General features: G+C 42.7%; 1 protein-coding gene across 5 annotated transcripts in view; it reads right to left on the bottom strand.

Moving 5' to 3' along the window:
• LOC132882276 (A-kinase anchor protein 9-like) overlaps positions 1 to 20,650 on the bottom strand; it is a 285,166-nt gene that overhangs the window by 198,843 nt on the left and 65,673 nt on the right. For 4 of the 5 annotated variants that reach the window (XM_060915567.1, XM_060915571.1, XM_060915570.1 and 1 more), the window contains exons 3-9: positions 20,299 to 20,343; positions 19,785 to 19,826; positions 17,668 to 17,802; positions 11,945 to 12,100; positions 4,854 to 5,249; positions 1,424 to 4,345; positions 81 to 155 (exon numbers count right to left, since the gene is read on the bottom strand). In XM_060915567.1, coding sequence (XP_060771550.1) covers positions 81 to 155; positions 1,424 to 4,345; positions 4,854 to 5,249; positions 11,945 to 12,100; positions 17,668 to 17,802; positions 19,785 to 19,826; positions 20,299 to 20,343 — 3,771 coding nt within the window. The remainder of the gene's footprint in view (positions 1 to 80; positions 156 to 1,423; positions 4,346 to 4,853; positions 5,250 to 11,944; positions 12,101 to 17,667; positions 17,803 to 19,784; positions 19,827 to 20,298; positions 20,344 to 20,650) is intronic. The other variant, XM_060915569.1, reaches the window with a different exon arrangement.

Here is a 20,650-nt window from a genome sequence, read left to right as displayed (position 1 = left end):
AAATGAACATTTGTTAATTCACTAACTACCCAGTACAGATGAGAGCTGTTAAAGTTTGAGATTTGTGAATGAGCACTCACATGTTCAAAGCCTTCCATGCTGTCTGTCTGTGTCACTCTGGGGACCAAGTCCGTTTCTTCATACTGGCTCTCCACCTGTCTCACACACATACACAAAGCTAAGATGAGTCTTGAGAAGAGTCAGGCATCGGTCTCAAGGCAAGTCATCCTACACAAGGCGAGTCGGAAGTCAGTCATGGGGTGAGTTAGTTGTCGGTCCTGAAGACAGTCAGCCATCAGTCTCATGGCATGTTGTTTATCAGTTCCAAGGTAAGTCCGTCATTAGTTTGAAGCGAGTCAGGAGTCAGTCACAAGGCAGGTCAGTCTTCAGTCCTGTGGCAAGTCAGTCATCAACAGCCACAAGGCTGAGATTAATCCTGAGGCAAGTCAGTCTGGAGGCGAGATGGTCATTAACTAGTTCATTCATCAGCCTATCAAAGGAAATAAATCAATGATGATGGAGTTATAAACAGATATTTTAAAGCGTCCTTCTATCGTAGTCTTCCATATCTGTACATTTAGTTATGGAATGTTATTCTATATGATGGACAGAGAAACATTTCCACAAGCAACACTACAGATACCAAACAAACTATGGATAATCCCAAGTGACATTCTATCATTCTAGAGAGTACTTCACTTTTTCTCATCTTATTTTGACATACTCTGATATGGGACACAACTTATAGTATTCATTCGTGTCCTAAGAAAGGGAAGATTACTGGCCAAAGTGGTTAGTAAAACAGCAGAACCAAGTATCTGACAGATATTTGGGTATTCGTTTCAAGCCCTGATGTCTGCATTATTGCTAGATTTTTCCTGTTTGCTTTTTCACTTACACCTTCACCTCTTATTCATCATTTTCCTCCATAATGTCCTCTACCTCCTCCACTCTTATCTGTATGGACTCTCACCTCTTGTGTGCTGTGTTCTCCCTCCTTTTCACGGTTTCTCTGTCCTCTCTCTGTCTCTCTATTCTAGCCTTTTCTTTCTGGATGTCTCTTGATCGTTATATTAATGAGCTCTCTCTTTGAACGCACTGTCTTTCTCTTTACATGATTTACATATTCAGTTCTCACTCTGATCAGAACCAGCTCCTTTAATACACCACCAAGAACACAAACACTATAAAACCTTGGAGAAAAAGGAAGAGTTTAAAAAAAGCAGAGAGAGAGAGAGAGAGAGAGAGAGAGAGAGAGAGAGAGAAACAAAAGCTAGGAAAAAAAACAAAACAAAATGGAAAAGCACAATGCAATACAGACACAATTCAACTGTTGCATGCAACAATTCAACAGCAACTAAAGGCTAATTGAAATGCCCAACACACACACACACACACAGTATACCCAGTGAAACTCACTCACCTGTTTCTCAGAGTCGATCTCCCGCTTGTTCTCTCGGTCTGTGTGCGTTGCTGCAGCAGCAGGCTGAGTGTGCGTTGGAGTGTGTGTGTCAGCGTGTATGAGAGTGTGTCTCGCTGCAGCAGCAACGATCTTAGTACGAGCATGTGTTTTCTGCCTCACGCCATCATTACGATGCACAACACAGACATCCGTCTCTCTCACGCTCTCCTCCTCCGCAGCAGCTTGGGAAAGGGGCAGAGCCAAGAGCTGCTCAGTTTTAGACACTTCCTCTTCTTGAAACTCCTCCTCAGTAACTTGAATCTTGAGCCGACTCCGTTTCTCAGGGTCAGGTTTTGTCTCTAAACCTTTGACCCTGCTAGCCTTTTGTCTTGCCTTCCTGGGTGCCTTAGGACCAATCTTCTTTACTTGAACCTGCTTTGAGAGCTCCGCCTTCCCCAGCTTCATCCTCTGCAGCTCTGCCTCCTTTTGCTGTTGCACTACCTCTTTCTGTCCCACCAGTTGCACTAATACCTCCTGTTCGGTCACATTCTGTAGCACTGCCTCTTTCTGGGTCACCTGTTGCATTATCTCCACCTTCTCCAGCTTCATTCTCTGCAGCTCTGCCTCCTTTTGCTGTAGAACTACCTTTTTCTGATCTACCTGTTGCACAAGCTCTGCCTTCTCCAGCTTGATCTCCTGGAGCTCTGCCTCCTTTTGGTGTAGCAGTACTGCTTTCTGGTCCACTTGTTCCACCAACTCTGCCTTCTCCAGCTTCATCCTTTCAAGTTCCGCCTCCTTCTGCTGTAGCTCGGTCTCCTTCTGGTCAACCTGCTGCACCAGCCCCATTTTCTCAAGCTCCACCCTCTTTATCTCCAGATCTTTCAATTCAGTCTGTTCTTCCAACCTTGCTCTTTCTAGTTCCAACTTCTTTTGCTCCACCTCATTCTGCTCCAACTGTTCAAGAAGCCCTGCTGTCTTTAGCTCCACCATCTTGACCTTTGCTTCTTTTTGTTCCAACTGCTCCAATAACTCGGTCTTCTCCTGCTCTATTCCACTAAACTCCATTTTCATTGTTTTAATCTGGTCCCCCAGCTTTATACTTTCCAGTTTCATCTCCTTTATCTCAGACTCTTTCTGCTTCACCTGTTTCACTAGCTCCACCTTCTCCAGTTCCACACTTTGGAGCTTCTCCATCAGCTCTGTTGTGTCTTTTTCCACTAATGCGCCTCCATCTGGTTCTTCATCCTCCTCCTTCATACTCTGGATGGATCCATGCTCCATTTCAGACTTTAGATTCTGAAGCCGTGTTTCAAGGCCCTGAAGTTTTGTTTCATACTGCATCGCTTGTTCCCGAAGTCTTTCTTCCAGCTCTGCTCTCAGCTCCTGGTAGTTCACCTCAAAGTTCTTTTCTGCAAATGAGAATGTGCTTTTCTGCCTCTCAATTTCAGCTCTTAGCTCTTCAGCCATCTCATTCAGTTGCTTGTTCTCTGAAATCTGAGTGTCCATTTTCTTTATCAGCATCTTGTGATCCTCCTCAAGACACTTCAGTTCTTCTGCCAGGGATGCATTTGTTTCTCTCAGAAGTTTATTTTCAGATTCCATTCCCTCCCAACTCTCCTCGGACTCCCTTGTCAGTTCATTTTTGCGCAGTACCTCATCAGCTTCAACCTTTTCACTTTGTCTCAATCTTAGCTCCTGAATCTCTGCCTGCAGGTCCTTCAGTTGTGAGACCAGCTCCTCCACGCGAGATTTCTCCAGTGTTTGGCTCAGGTCATTTTTCAATGTGACAATCTCCTGCAACAGTGAGGTTCTTTCTACTGCCAAAATTGACCTCTCATCCTCAGCCACCCTCATCCGTTCCTCATACACATTGCGGAGCTGTTGGACAGTCTCCTCGTGTCGTTGGTTGAGCTCATCCCGCAGGTTCTCTACATTCATCTGGCTCTCGTGCTGAAGGTCCTCACGAAGCCGAGAAAGTTCTTCCTCATGGCTGAACAGCAGCTGCGTGCGGAGGCGTTCAAGCTCAGCTTCCTGTGACTCAGCCATGCGATCAAGTACTGCATCCTTCTCCCTTTCCAGCATCTCTAGTTTGATCTGGTAGTTGGTAATCTCAGAGTCATGCTTGGCCTCCAGCTCACTTGAGGCTTCCTGAACAGATGCTAGCTGAGCCTGAAGGTCAGTTATCATAGCATGAAGCTGGAGATGCACCTCTGTTTGGCTCTTCTCCTGATCCTTTAAGCGCAAGTCCTCAATGAGCTGCTGCACCTGGTTTTTCAGCAATATCTTTTCCTCAGATGTTTGTATGAGATCATGTTCGGCTTTTTCTCGCAGGACCTGCATCTCCTGCAGCCGTTGCTGGAGCTCAATCACCCTGACGTTCAGGGCATTGACCTCTCCTGTGCTTTGAGTCAACTGAGATGTTAATTGTTCAATTTCAATGTGACGCTGGTTCAAGACATTTTTCAGTTCCGTGGAGTGCTGATTGAGGATATTTGCCGTCTCTTCTGTATGCCGAGCAAGGAGCTCTTTTTTCATTTCAACAATCTGCTGTCCATACATCTCGTCCAGTTCTGCCCTCAGGTGGTCCAACCGTCGTGTAGCATCTTGCTCTGCCCTCTGGAGAACCTCGCCTTCTGATTGGCTGCCCTGATGGCAGCGTTTTTGAAGGGCCTCCACAGTGCCCATCAGTTGCAAGATTTCAGCTGATGAAAGTCGCTCTTTTTCCTTGGAAGCCTGGAGTTCAGCTTCACAGCCCTCTAGGTCACGGACCTTTGCCTCCAGCTGTTCACTAACATTAATGAAACACTTCTCAGACTCTTGAAGATTGTCTCTGAGCTGGGATAATGTTTGTTGATGTTCTAGCATTAGCCTTTCCTGTTCCTCAATCCGCAAGTCCTTCTCTTGAAGTCTCTGGGTAAAAGATTCTTCCGTATCCCTTGAGACCTATTAACACAGAGGAAAAATTAGTATTATAGAGCACCAGTAAAAAAAAAAAGTTGGACACACATTCTAATTAAATGGTTTTCTTTACTTTTATTAATTAATAAAAAATAAAAAAACATTGGATGTTTCTCTTAGTTCTTGACATAATATGGATTACAGCTGTGGAACAGGGCTATTTACTGTTTGATAGTTTCAGACGCATCAAGAAGGCAAAAAAATAAATACACTGATTAACTTGCAACAAGGCACACCAGTTAATTAAAACCTATGAATACGTAGGGTGTACAAACTTTTGATTGGTACTGTATTTCAGATTTAACTGACCTGGAACAGTCCATAATCGAATGTTCAGAGCACTTCCAAAATGATAAATCATGCAGTAAATCCATGGAGTAAACCAAATAATGAAAAATGTAAACTCAAACGCAACTCAATCAAGACTCGGGCAGAATTAGATGAAACTGAAGACTACCAACTTGGATGGTTAAAGATGTTAGACTCCACCCACCATCTCAAGTTTGGACATCCTTTGCTGGATCTGCATCATCTGTGACGTCTGCTCCTGGAAGCCACTGACCTTAGCCTCACTCTCCTGTAACTGCTCCTGAAGACATTTGACCTTTCCATCCATCACCTCTGTCTGCTCCTGGAGACCTTTGATCTTTTTGTCCTTATCCTCTAGCTGCATCTGGAGACTACTAATATTTCCATTTCTGTCCTCTAACTGCTCTTGGAGACCTCTGAGCTTTCCATCAATCTTCTCTAGCTGCATATGGAGACTTTTGACCATTGCATCTTTCTCATCCACCTGTTGTTGATAAAGCAGGACTTGTTGTCGGGCTTGCAGAAGATCCGCAGCAGCGCTGCTGATACTGGAGCTCCTTAACGACTCACCTGCCTGCAACTACAGGTAAAACGCGAAACAGAAATTCAGGTAAGATATCATAATCAAGTTTTACATGCTTGTGTACTTGCTCAGAGAAACACACTGAGGCAGTGAAATCCTCAAAGGAAGCTCATATTATTCTCAGAGTGGGAAATAATGGACTAACATGTGTAGTAGCTCTTGCTCAGATAGGGGTTTATATATGGTAGCTCTTGGTTCTGCTATATGTACCCATTAGTTCTGCCAAGTGTGCCTGCAGGTTCAGCTGGTTTGGGTCAGTGAACCCACTGCTTCTGCCAAGTGAACCTGTTGATTCTATTAAGTGTATTCATTTGTTCTGCTGAGAGTGCACATTGGTGATTTTTTTAAGGTGTGGTTCCAAGTGGTTAAGGTAGTTGCATTTGAGTGGTGCTTTTTTTCAGCTAGATGCACTATCTGCATGTGTACCTGATGCTTCCGTTTACTCAGGTTTGTTGAGGGTGGAGTGGTTGGCCACTTTATGTCCCAGGGCTCCCTCATGTCTGGATTACCTTCTAGCTCTCCCTTTTAGTTATGGTGTCATAGTTAGTCTTGCCAGAGTCCCTGCTTGTGCTCAGTGCACAATGTACACTGTTATTAATCATTAGGTGACAACAGGCATACATAACAACTTGCGTTTTCTCTATCCCTCTCATTACATGTCACTCCTGAGATACCAGTGGTGCTGACCTCTCCTGCTTCCTGGACCTGCCTAATCCATCCTGATGCCATAACTTCTGGCTGGAGGTCTCATCAGTTCGCTCCTACAAGGATGACCCTATATGTACAGCCCCTGATCCACCCTGATACCCTGCTTCTGGCTGGAGACTTATCACATCGCTCCTGTGGCAGATGGCCCCATATGGACAGTCTAAAGATGCACTTAGAAGATGGCTCTGGATACTTACAGTTCTGCTATGATGGCTTAGGACTACAAGCAACATGATAACTTTAAGACTGCAGTTATCATGAACAGTCTTGCACGCAAGTCTCCATCAATGAACAGTTGATAACGTCAACAAAAACTTCCTGTTAAACTATCATGAATTTCTTGGTTAAACAATTGCACTTTGTGACTCTATAGGACACAGTTATGGAAACGATCTATTTATAAATCATGCTAACGGTCATCACCCAAATTAGGATGGGTTCCCTTTTGAGTCTGGTTCCTCTCGAGGTTTCTTCCTCATGTCGTTTGAAGGAGTTTTTCTTCACCACAGTCACGTACTCAGTCTTGCTCATTCGGGTTAAATTTATTAGTTTATATGTTTACATTTTTTATTTTTCGATAAAGTTGCTTTGCAACAATGCCTATTTTTAAAAGTGCTGTGCACAGTGGTGTAGTGGTTAGCACTGTCGCCTCACAGCAAGAAGGTTCTGGGTTCGAGCCCAGCAGCCGACGGGGGTCTTTCTGTGGAGAGTTTGCATGTTCTCCCCGTGTGCTCTGGTTTCCCCCACAGTTCAAAGACAAGTGGTTAGGTTAACATGGGGCGGCCTTGGGCTGAAGTGCCCTTGAGAAGGCACCTAACCCCCAACTGCTCCCCGGGCACTGCAGCATGGCTGCCCACTGCTCTGAGTATGTGTGTGCGCTCATTGCTCACTTGTATGCGCGCATGTGTGTGTTCACTGCTTCAGGTGGGTTAAATGCAGAGGATAAATTTCAGTGTGCATGTGACAAATAAAGGCCTCTTCTTCTACAAATAAATTGACCTGACTTCTGCTGGATCTGCTCGGTGTACCCGTCGGATCTGCTAAGTGTAAATGTTGGATCTGCTCCGTGTCCCTGCCAGATCTTTGCTGAGTATCCCAAAAGCATCGTAGCACAAAGATCATCGTTAAATGGTAGAGCAAGCAGCACAATGAACACTCTCTCTCCGAGCTAAGATGCTCTTACGTAAATGTTTGATCTGCTCAGTGTACCCATCGGATCTGCTCAGTCTAAATGTTTGATCTGCTCAGTGTACCCATCGGACCTGCTCAGTGTACCCATCGGATCTGCTCAGTGTACCCATCGGATCTGCTCAGTGTACCCGTCGGATCTGCTCAGTGTAAATGTTTGATCTGCTCAGTGTAAATGTTTGATCTGCTCAGTGTACCCATCGGACCTGCTCAGTGTACCCATCGGACCTGCTCAGTGTACCCATCGGATCTGCTCAGTGTACCCGTCGGATCTGCTCAGTGTAAATGTTTGATCTGCTCAGTGTAAATGTTTGATCTGCTCAGTGTATCCATCGGATCTGCTCAGTGTACTTGCTGGATCTGCTCAGTGTATCCCTCGGATCTGCTTGGTGTAAATGTTTGATCTGCTCAGTGTACCTGCTGGATCTGCTCAGTGTAAATGTTTGATCTGCTCAGTGTACCCGTTGGATCTGCTCGGTGTAAATGTTCGATCTGCTCAGTGTACCTGTCAGATCTCCTCAGTAGACCTGTCACGATGACAAATTTTGTTGGACGATATATTGTCTCAGAAATTATTGCGATAAACGATATTATTGTTGACGTATTTTCAAGACAATTTTATGCCACTAGTAAAATAATAATGATCATGCAAATACATCCTTTCAGAGAACAGTAAACTTTAATTAAGTCAACTTATTCAATTCAACAGTGGAATGTAAAAAACAAATATAAATAAAAAAAGAAATAAAACAAACAAAACCACTCACAACAAAAAATAAATAAAAATCAATCTATGGCTCTTAAAAATTGCACTGAAGTGAATATTAACTTGGCACAGGGTAATAAAAAGACATTCTTTTCTTCACAGGCAACATTCTGCCAATCCAGTGTCTCAAAGATTAGTACCCAGATCAACAAAAAGTGCAAAGTAACAACGTATTGCCAGCTGTCATTTGGATAAAAGTAACAATTAGAATGAGATAACATGTAGGCAAGGGTGTAGGTTTGGTATTAACATTGGTGGGGACATAAACCCAATGCCAACCCCCAGTGGTGCCAACTTCAGGTCAACATTAGAGGGTCACAATATTTTGCTCCGTTGTGTTCCACCAAAAGAGTCTCCATCATCTCTCCAAAGGCCAGACTTTTATCATTTGAAGTTCAGAACTGTAGTAATTTATGAATAATAATACAACCCCGATTCCAAAAAAGTTGGGACAAAGTACAAATTGTAAATAAAAACGGAATGCAATGATGTGGAAGTTTCAAAATTCCATATTTTATTCAGAATAGAACATAGATGACATATCAAATGTGAGAAAACTGAGAAAATGTATCATTTAAAGAGAAAAATTAGGTGATTTTAAATTTCATGACAACAACACATCTCAAAAAAGTTGGGACAAGGCCATGTTTACCACTGTGAGACATCCCCTTTTCTCTTTACAACAGTCTGTAAACGTCTGGGGACTGAGGAGACAAGTTGCTCAAGTTTAGGGAGAGGAATGTTAACCCATTCTTGTCTAATGTAGGATTCTAGTTGCTCAACTGTCTTAAGTCTTTTTTTGTCGTATCTTCCGTTTTATGATGCGCCAAATGTTTTCTATGGGTGAAAGATCTGGACTGCAGGCTGGCCAGTTCAGTACCCGGACCCTTCTTCTACGCAGCCATGGTGCTGTAATTGATGCAGTATGTGGTTTGGCATTGACATGTTGGAAAATGCAAGGTCTTCCCTGAAAGAGACGTCGTCTGGATGGGAGCATATGTTGCTCTAGAACCTGGATATACCTTTCAGCATTGATGGGGTCTTTCTAGATGTGTAAGCTGCCCATGCCACACGCACTAATGCAACCCCATACCATCAGAGATGCAGGCTTCTGAACTGAGCGCTGATAACAACTCGGGTCGTCCTTCTCCTCTTTAGTCCGAATGACACGGCGTCCCTGATTTCCATAAAGAACTTCAAATTTTGATTCGTCTGACCACAGAACAGTTTTCCACTTTGCCACAGTCCATTTTAAATGAGCCTTGGCCCAGAGAAGACGTCTGCGCTTCTGGATCATGTTTAGATACGGCTTCTTCTTTGAACTATAGAGTTTTAGCTGGCAACGGTGGATGGCACGGTGAATTGTGTTCACAGATAATGTTCTCTGGAAATATTCCTGAGCCCATTTTGTGATTTCCAATACAGAAGCATGCCTGTATGTGATGCAGTGCCGTCTAAGGGCCCGAAGATCACGGGCACCCAGTATGGTTTTCCGGCCTTGACCCTTACGCACAGAGATTCTTCCAGATTCTCTGAATCTTTTGATGATATTATGCACTGTAGATGATGATATGTTCAAACTCCTTGCAATTTTACACTGTCGAACTCCTTTCTGATATTGCTCCACTATTTGTCGGTGCAGAATTAGGGGGATTGTTGATCCTCTTCCCATCTTTACTTCTGAGAGCCGCTGCCACTCCAAGATGCTCTTTTTATACCCAGTCATGTTAATGACCTATTGCCAATTGACCTAATGAGTTGCGATTTGGTCCTCCAGCTGTTCCTTTTTTGTACCTTTAACTTTTCCAGCCTCTTATTGCCCCTGTCCCAACTTTTTTGAGATGTGTTGCTGTCATGATGAGCCAATATTTGGCATGAAATTTCAAAATGTCTCACTTTCGACATTTGATATGTTGTCTATGTTCTATTGTGAATACAATATCAGTTTGAGATTTGTAAATTATTGCATTCCGTTTTTATTTACAACTTGTACTTTGTCCCAACTTTTTTGGAATCGGGGTTGTAATAATAATAATAATAATAATAATAAAATGCAATTAATTTGATTAACTGCAAATCTTGCATGTGATGATTAACTCATTCTACCAATTTGCAATTGTGTTTTACAAGCGAATAGCGCACTGACTGTCAGGAGGGTGCATGTTCCTTTCCCTCATAAATGGAAGTAAAACCCATCCAGAGCCTTAAACACTGCGTTCCATGAGGCTGCAGGGGGAGTTGGCTCTCTTCTGTGGGATCTGCAACTAGTTCAGAATGCTAGTTTAAGCTGATGTGTGATTGATCTAACGGTAAAACAGCACGAGGGCTCGACAACTTTGACACGTTGAAAGGTTACAATTTTACTTGGCAACAGAATGTATGTGAATTCTGATTGGCTGTTGTTATATTATCGCCCTTTCGTTGTCTTCTTGAACCCAGAGTGGGGGGAGGGGGGAGTGACAGAGCTCTCCAGAGAAAATTTTTTAGCCACCGCTTTCAAATGAACCGCCTCAAAAACCAATCAGCTCAGCGGATGTGTGTACTCTCTATGTGACGTTTTCAAAAGAGAGGCGGAGTCACCAAATATTTCTGATCCAGAAGGCGGAGGCTGTTATGCTAATTACGTGAAGATGTTTGATTTGATTAAAAGGTGTCTGGGCCTCGAACAATGTCCACATCACCATCGGATTGTTGTTGTTTACATGTGTCATGTGACCCGAACTCGGTCAGGGCTCTGCAGGTCTTAACTGAAGCGCTTCAGATTCAGGGTTAGCGCGCTGCTAAAGTTTGCAGGCGCTTCACAAGCAAGACTCGGTGCAATATTAGCCAACATTGGCACAATCTGATATGATTTAATAATGTCTTTGGGACCTTAATGAACTCCAGTTGTTGTCGGGATCAAGTCGGATTGTTATTTACACGCCACACAAACTTAGAAAAGTCATATTCGTATGTTATAGTTTTTACACACTGAATCTGAACTGTTGTTAACGGATTCATTTTACGAGCTAATCTAATGCTACATTCCTCAAGGACAGTTTGCCAGCTAGCAGCCGCTCACTGCACTGCAACCGCACTTGCTAATTGACATGGTAGCCAGACTTGCTTGCTGTTTTCATGACCACGCCCCCAGAGAGAATATTCATGAGTGAATTTTGCGTGGTTTCACCCAGTGGAAACCTACAGTAACCATTTGTGTACCGCACACGGAGCTCGATTTTTTTTTTTTTTTTTTATTTCAAATCAGAAATACTGGTAGGGACTTGTCAGCCGTCGTTTGATATTGGTAGGGACATGTTCATACCCAATTCCACGCCTATGGTCTGTACAACGGAGCAATGTATTGTTGTCTCTTCCCCATTCAGTGGATCCCCTGGCTGGATAACTGTTGCATGCTGGGAAGCCCCGCCTCTGACAGAGAGCCGTGTGAGACGACAGAAAACAGCACGGTGTTTTATTCAGGCAACAGGTCAAGCTAATACTCTGGCGACTTCCCTATGTAGATGTACAGCACGTAAATGCCAAAATCGCGGTAAAAAAAAAAAAAAAACTACTGAGTTAATTTTCATTTACCATATGACAAGTTGGTATATCGAACATCATGACAGGCCTACTCCTCAGTGCATACGTTTGATCTGCTCGGTGTACCTGTCGGATCTGCTCGGTGTACCTGCTGGATCTGCTCGGTGTAAATGTCGGATCTGCTCGGTGTACATGTTTAATCTGCTCGGTGTACCTGCTGGATCTGCTCGGTGTAAATGTCGGATCTGCTCGGTGTACATGTTTAATCTGCTTGTTGTACCTGCTGGATCTGCTCGGTGTAAATGTCGGATCTGCTCGGTGTACATGTTTAATCTGCTTGTTGTACCTGCTGGATCTGCTCGGTGCAATTGTTTGATCTGCTTGGCGTAAAGGTTTGATCTGCTCGGCGTACCCGTCGGATCTGCTCGGTGTGAACGTTTGATCCGCTAGGTGTACTCACTGGATCTGCAAGATGTACCCAGTGTTTCAGTCAGGTAAATTGTGGTACCTGTTGAAATTGGATCTGTAGCTTCTGGCTTTTTTCAGTGAGGTCAAGGAACTCGCGCATGACCTCATCCTTCTCAGCCCGAGCCTGCTGCAGGTTCGCCGTTAGCTGTGTGATGATGCCATCTCTCTGTTTCAGTGCTGCCTCAAAGTCCTGGAGCTGGAACCACACACATGTATGCATGCGCACATGCACACCAAAACATTAAGATAACAGATTTGAACATTTATTCAGTGATCTTCATTACATCAGTAACACTTTACTGCCTCAGTGGATTTAAATTTACATTTATAGCATTTGGTCGAAGACATTATCCAGGGCAACCGACATTCATACAACTGAGCAGTTGAGGGTTAAGGGCCTTGCTCAAGGGTCCAGTAGTGGCTGCTTGTTAGTGCTAGGACTTGAACTCAGAACCTTCCAGTCAGTAGTCTGAGCTACCACTGCCCAACGCACCAAGATAAATTACACTCTGCTGATTTCTCTGAAACCACAAGGCTGCATGCCAAACTGCATACTACTGTATGAACTACTATATGAAGCAATATACAGCCCGGTATATCGGGATACAGTCATTAGTCAGGAGAGGGTAGGCAGAAAAGTTTTATTAAATATATCATTTTAATTTATATATTTCTGTAAAGCTGCTTTGTAACAAACTTCAATGCGCAATACAAATAACACTGAATTGAATTAGACAGTTGAACCACACCAAGTTTACCAGGATTACATGGTTTATAATTAATCTCCTAGTTTAATATATAATTTAATCATTCCTAGAACAGGTACTATCTGTCAGGCAAGACAGTGGTGGATCTACAGTGGTGCTTGAAAGTTTGTGAACCCTTTAGAATTTTCTATATTTCTGCATAAATATGACCTAAAACATCATCAGATTTTCACACAAGTCCTAAAAGTAGGTAAAGAGAACCCAGTTAAACAAATGAGACAAAAATATTATACTTGGACATTTATTTATTGAGGAAAATGATCCAATATTACATATCTGTGAGTGGCAAAAGTATGTGAACCTCTAGGATTAGCAGTTAATTTGAAGGTGAAATTAGAGTCAGGTGTTTTCAATCAATGGGATGACAATCAGGTGTGAGTGGGCACCCTGTTTTATTTAAAGAACAGGGATCTATCAAAGTCTGATCTTCACAACACATGTTTGTGGAAGTGTATCATGGCACGAACAAAGGAGATTTCTGAGGACCTCAGAAAAAGCGTTGTTGATGCTCATCAGGCTGGAAAAGGTTACAAAACCATCTCTAAAGAGTTTGGACTCCACCAATCCACAGTCAGACAGATTGTGTACAAATGGAGGAAATTCAAGACCATTGTTACCCTCCCCAGGAGTGGTCGACCAACAAAGATCACTCCAAGAGCAAGGCATGTAATAGTCGCCGAGGTCACAAAGAACCCCAGGGTCAAGTCAAGTCAAGTTTGTTTGTATAGCGCTTTTAACAACAGACATTGTCCCAAAGCAGCTTTACAGAACCTGAATGATCCAAGAAATGAGCCAATTTTATCCCTAATCTATTCCCAATGATGAAGCCTGTGGCGACGGTGACAAGGAAAAACTCCCTCAGACGACATGAGGAAGAAACCTCGAGAGGAACCAGACTCAAAAGGGAACCCATCCTCATTTGGGCAACAACAGACAGCATGACTATAACATTAACAGTTTTAACATGAAGTCAGTTTCGTTGATGTTATAAACTCTTCATTGATGGAAACTTGAGTGCAAAACTGTTCATGACAACTGCAGTCCTAAAGTTAGCAAGTCAACTGTAGTCCTCAGCCATAAAAGCATTACTGTAAGAGTCCAGAGCGTCTTCCAGGTGTGACTTTCAACTGTCCATATGGGGCCGTCCTCCACAGGAGCGATGTGATGAGACTCCAACCAGATGTAGGGCATCAGGATGGATCAGGCAGGTCCAGGGTAACTTCTAAAATGTTAATGAGTCCACCATCAGGAGAACACTGAACAACAGTGGTGTGCATGGCAGGGTTGCAAGGAGAAAGCCACTGCTCTCCAAAAAGAACATTGCTGCTCATCTGCAGTTTGCTAAAGATCACGTGGACAAGCCAGAAGGCTATTGGAACAATGTTTTGTGGACGGATGAGACCAAAATAGAACTTTTTGGTTTAAATGAGAAGTGTTATGTTTGGAGAAAGGAAAACACTGCATTCCAGCAGAACCTTATCCCATCTGTGAAACATGGTGGTGGTAGTATCATGGTTTGGGCCTGTTTTGCTGCATCTGGGCCAGGACGGCTTGCCATCATTGATGGAACAATGAATTCTGAATTATACCAGCGAATTCTAAAGGAAAATGTCAGGACATCTGTCCATGAACTGAATCTCAAGAGAAGGTGGGTCATGCAGCAAGACAACGACCCTAAGCACACAAGTCGTTCTACCAAAGAATGGTTAAAGAAGAATAATGTTTTGGAATGGCCAAGTCAAAGTCCTGACCTTAATCCAATGGAAATGTTGTGGAAGGACCTGAAGCGAGCAGTTCATGTGAGGAAACCCACCAACATCCCAGAGTTGAAGCTGTTCTGTATGGAGGAACGGGCTAAAATTCCTCCAAGCCGGTGTGCAGGACTGATCAACAGTTACCGCAAACGTTTAGTTGCAGTTATTGCTGCACAAGGGGGTCACACCAGATACTGAAAGCAAAGGTTCACATACTTTTGCCGCTCACAGATATGTAATATTGGATCATTTTCCTCAATAAATAAATGACCAAGTATAATATTTTTGTCTCATTTGTTTAACTGGGTTCTCTTTATCTACTTTTAGGACTTGTGTGAAAATTTGATGATGTTTTAGGTCATATTTATGCAGAAATATAGAAAATTCTAAAGGGTTCACAAACTTTCAAGCACCACTGTAGAGCTCCTTCATGCCAACAGTAACCTGTAGCCTGTTACACCCGGTCACATTCTCATCAAATGCAACAATAGTGTTAGAGCAAAACCACCTTTAACTAGCAGCAGCAGTTAGCTTCCAGCATTCTGAGGGGCCACCTCCTTTCATCCCAAATGTCACACCCTGCGTTCTGCTGGATTTGATGTTTAGAGGTCCAGAGATGGGCAATTCCATTTCCAGAGGCAACAGTGTGTTGTTAAACAGTTACAGTGACTTCTGTGCTAGAAGGAGGGAACGAAGGTACCAGCATGCCAGCAGAAGCACTTAGGGACATGCAATTGTTTTGGAACACAGAGAAAGTTTTCCAAGCAGAGTATTTTTTTAAGCTACTTTTTTTTTTTAGTTATTGTGACCTCAAATATGATTGTCGATTATGACGCATATGGCTTTGTTTTGTGTCCTAGAACAGTTATCACTTCATACACGTAACACTTGACAAATTCTTTTCCGGTATCCGGTTGAGAGTACGTCGTGCGCATTCTGGCTGCCGCTTCTCACCGGAGCTTTATTTTATTTTCTCTCCTTTTTTTATTTTAATTGTTTTTCTTTTTTCTGTGTTTGATGTTTGAGTGTTTTGTCTGCCGGTTGTGGTGTAGCTCTGGACCTAGTTTTGGGCGTCGGTTCCCTCCAGGCCTTGGTTTGCTGTGGGTGATGCCTGCGCTCCCAGCTATGGACTGCAGCGAGCTTGCTGCTCATTTTAACATCATGGTTGTCCAGCGCTCTGTGCTTTAACGCTTGGCGTGATGTTCTGAGCGATGTTGCTCGGTGGCGTTGCGGCGGCTGTGCAGGCGGTTTGGGACACACCAGCGCTCTGCGTGGCGGTGCTTCTGTGCTCACTTTGTGGATCCATGGCGTGGTGTTCGAGCGATGTTGCTGGTGGCGTCACGGCAGCTGTGCTGGAGATGTGGGACTTGTTTTCGTGCGCCTTTTGGTGGGACTGTGGCCGCTACACCACTGGAATGATATCCTGACCTCTGTTTGGTGGAATTTTTTTTTTTTCTGCCTATGATTGTAAAGTGACCTTGGGTTTTGAGAAAGGCGCTATATAAATTGAACATATTATTATTTACCCAGAGGTGGACAAAGAGGTGGACCCAACCTCATTACTGAAGTCAAAGTACAGATCCCACTGGTCAAATGTGACTCTGAGACAAGTGAAAATTGTACAGTTAAATTTTTACTTAAGTTAAAGTAGTGAAGTACTCGCTTTTAAAAATACTTAAGTATTAAAAGTACATTTTCTGTCAACATTGTTGTATTATTGCCGCAACACTTACAAAACCTAATGCCGTTACCAAAGACAGAAATGTGAATTCACAAAATGAACACATGCTGTGCCATTATGGTGGTTTAATGTTAAGCTAGCTAGTCAGTGAAACTCCATCTGACATGCTAGCAAACACTTTTCAAACTCGAAATCATACTGGGTCGCTAAAGTTACTAGAAAAGAGAGATTTCTACATGCTGTATATTTGGCAAGATTATGCTAAAACATATTTCTGAAAGGACTTCAGATAAGTTAACGTTATTCATGTTAGTGTAACTCCGTTTTTACATGCTAACAGTGTCCAAGTTAACTAGCTACTGTATGTGTTCACGTTAGCTGTGGACAAGGCTACGGCAACTTGGCAGGCAAGTCCATAGAAAGTCATTTGACTAACCAGATTGCATCGCTACGTTTGCAACATTATCGCTAGCTCTAAAAGCACAGACAACTTCATTGCAAGCTTTCTCTTGGAATAAAACAGTTATACACCTCGATATGCTCCCACAGGTTGGACGGCGGGTTTTTGTAGGCCGTGATGTGGTTCGTTTTCGACAAACAAAGCAAACATTTAAAACGAAACGCATCTTTAATCCTTTCAGAAAACTGAAACTTGGGTTCCAGGTAAAGCCATGAGTGCATGCATTCCCCAGAAGAACCGCCTCCTTCCATTCTGCCATCAACTGATTGTGTTCAAATAACGCTGTTGAGAAATAATTGAGCTTGATTTTATACAGTCTATGGACGAGACGTGACCCTAGTGATTACTGACAGACTGTCTCAGTGTCACCTGCGAATAAACAATCACGTTTTAGAAAAGAAAAAACATCCACTTTCAAAGCCGCTTCATAGTAATGAGCAACGAGGACCTTGATAGAAATGTAGTGGAGTAAAAAGTACGATATTGGTCTTTCAAATGCAGTGAAGTTAAAGTCATGAGTTTCCAAAAAAACCCTCAAGTACAGACACTCAAAAAGTGTACTTAAGTACAGTACTCAAATAAATGTACTGCGTTACTGTCCACCCTCCGTTCTTACCCGATCTATCAAATCAAATCAAGTTTATTTGTACAGCGCTTTTAACAATAAACATTGTCGCAAAGCAGCTTTACAGAATTTGAACGACTTAAAACATGAGCTAATTTTATCCCTAATCTATCCCCAATGAGCAAGCCTGTGGCGACGGTGGCAAGGAAAAACTCCCTCAGATGACATGAGGAAGAAACCTCGAGAGGAACCAGACTCAAAAGGGAACCCATCCTCATTTGGGCAACAACAGACAGCCTGACTATAACATTAACAGTTTTAACAGGTATAACCCTCAACTGTCCTCATGGGGCCGTCCTTCACAGGAGTGGGGCGATAAAACTCCGACCAGACACAGGGCACCAGGATGGATCAAGCAGGTCCGAGGGGCAGAAGAGGCCAGCATCTCAATCCCAGGATCAACATGTAATCTGGCTGGATGCTTGTTTAATGATCTATGTTTAATGAATAAATGAAACTGGACTGTGGCCCAATACCTGTTGTACTCCTTCAGCTCCAAATGTAGCTCTGATTTCTTCTAGTTCTCGGCTCAATTCCTCCACCACCATGTTTTTGGCGGCGAGTTCGCTCTCCATCTCCTGTAATCTGCTGGGAGCGTAGAGCTCCTCCTCCTGAACAGAGACAAGAAGAAAATTAGGTAAAAGTTGTGTAACTCTTTCCCATGTCATTTCTCTCTTTCTTTTCTTGATTGCTTATTAGAGTGCTTTCACACCCATTATTTATCCAAATCAGAACAAAAATCATTTCACCCAAGCACAGAGAACACGAAGCCAGCGCTCAATAAATGACTAGATATTTACGCAAGTAATGAGTTAAAAACATTTTGTCCATCGCTTCCAGAGCTTGCGTTCTCATTTCGTTTGAACATGGCTCAATCAAAAAACACTGCGACCCAAAACATGCTCGAGTCTGCACTGATCCTGCAGTCAAACTGATTCACTTTCTCAGTAGGGCTGGAAAAGAATCGGACTGAGACCACCTCGATCAGACGCTCTCGGACCTGTACCGTGTTCTCACCTGACTAAAGAACGGCACAAAAGACAAAATGCATGAGGGCTTGATTAAAACAGAACAAACATGTGAAAACACCCCTTTCTCAGTGTTCTTCCTTTTTCTCCTCTTACTCTGTTCCTACGTCTCTGTCTGTCTGGGTCTAAAGGTTTTACCTCTGGCAGCTTAAAAGCCTTTTCATAATACCATCTCTCCCTCTCTATCTCCATGAAGTTTCCAGGGTAATGGGTACACAAAAGAGCCAAGCAGCCCCCTTCCTGCTGTTCCCTGCTGTGAAGGCAAAGTTAATGTGCACCAGAGATCTGCAGCTCACGGCCTCGGATTCACATTAGGGGTGTAACGGTATGATTCAGGGTCACTGTGATTTAGCAGAATAACAGTTTTTAGGTCCTCACAGTACTGATAGCTTCCCATTTTTTACAGGCAGGACAACCTTAAATGCTGTACAACCCGACAGCAACAGTACAAGGGTTCGATTATTGCATTTAGGAATCCGATAAGATCCGAGTTAAAGATTCTGATTAAGAAGATTACTCTCAGACATTCATAGTTAATCATTTCAGTGGTGAAAAATTACTGATCTTAAAAATCCTTTGGCAGTTTTTAAGCCAAGACACTACAGATGAACAGTGCAACATCAGACTTCCTCAGTACAATGCTGATATCCGGTCAAAAAATTTTATTGGAACTTTTTTTAAATTAACATTTATTTATGGTTTATGAATGAATTAGATCACTGTGTAATTACAACAATCAACAATTTAGGAAATTCCTCCGGAACGAAAGAACGTAAAATTTCAAGATTGCAACTCACCTGTAAATCTGACCCAGAGATTTTTGGAAAGCAAGTAAATAGGTTAAAATAAATAAATAAATAAATGTGTGCGCACATGTACACACACACACACACACTATATATATATATATAAAATGTGTGTGTGTGAATATGGCTTAAACGTTGTATACACAAATTAGCATACATCAGGAAACAAGCTGTTGGGGATATATGACATGAGGTGACTGAAGTGGGCAGAGTCTGAAGCCTTCTTCAAATGTGCCATGTTTCAAAACTGTGGTGGTTGTGAATGGACAAAAAGAAAAACAGAGAAAAATATTTTTCTGAATTTGCTTTTTTTTTTTTTAAACTACTTGTATAGTTTAAGAGAATACATACTGTACTTTAAATTAAATTTATCCACAAATCTGAAAAATGACTGACAGGGCCAAAAGGTTTACCTGTAGTGTCTTGCCTTAAGTGACATTAAAATTGCATTAGTTTTTAGAACTGGAAATAACGCCCCCCTCGAAGATCATCTATGCCAGCTTAGCATACTGTGAATGCCATGACTGCTTCACACATCTTTATCATGGTGTCCCATCACACCAAGTCACCGTTACACCCCTAATCTAAACATCCACAAGCAGACAAGCGCGTCTGTCTTGGAGAATTAAAAAGCAGGCAGGTTAGTGAGTTAGAAGAAACCATGGCCACAAACAGTGAGGAACCAAGCACTTAAAAGAGAAGGTAAGAGACTGAGATTAGCAACAAACAAGTACGAGCTCATCAGGCGAATTGCCATACCCCAACATCCAGCGATTTCTCTGCCGTCTCATGACCATTCACCTGTCAATTCACAATTAAGCAACACTGTAGTGTCATGCAATTTAACAGTGTCTTGTAAGAAGTAAATCCAGGAAACCAGACGTGAAGACTGGTCCAGACATGAGGTTTGTGGAGTAAACTTAATGTTTCAGATTAAAACCTTAAAAGGTACAGTCTCTGAACTCGAGTCTTGAGTGGACTGTTTTGGATCGTGTGGTTTAACCTTGAAGATATGTCATGTATAGTGGTATAATCTTGAATATAGTCTTGAAAGGCTAAATCTGTAGGCCTGTTTCTGAAACCTGTGGCATAAGCTTCCATATACAATCCTCAATTTTGTGGACTAAAGGCCGAACACTGACTCAATAATCCTGAAGATCTAGAATTTTTATAAAGTCAAAGGTTTCCAGTGTGGTAGTGTGTGTGTGTGTAGGGTATTTACTTGGTATGTAACTGTAGTAAGTGTGTAACAGAGTGTATTAAGTGCACATACCTCAGAGGAGTAATCTTCTGCCGTGGTGGAAATTTCACTCTCCGGCTGAAACGGATCACAGAAAACAGAAATTACAGTCCACTTCCTCCTTCTGCACCACGACTCGCGTCCAAAGGTTCACAATTACTTGTCTGTCTGACTAACTCTGAGTCCATCTATCTGCCCAAGTCTGTCTGTCCATCTAATCATGCACTGGTCTCTTTGGACCAGCCTGTCTTTCTGTATAAGCATCCCAACTCTCCATCGGTCTAACAGTCCACCTGTTTATCTTCCTGTCCATCTACAGGACCAGTCAAAACTTTGTACACACTTCTAATTCAGTGTTTATTTATTTTTATTAATTAAAAGTCAC

This window comes from Neoarius graeffei, chromosome 2, assembly GCF_027579695.1.
Source record: "Neoarius graeffei isolate fNeoGra1 chromosome 2, fNeoGra1.pri, whole genome shotgun sequence".
NCBI lineage: Eukaryota > Metazoa > Chordata > Actinopteri > Siluriformes > Ariidae > Neoarius > Neoarius graeffei.
This window is presented reverse-complemented; position numbering and strand designations above follow the sequence as displayed.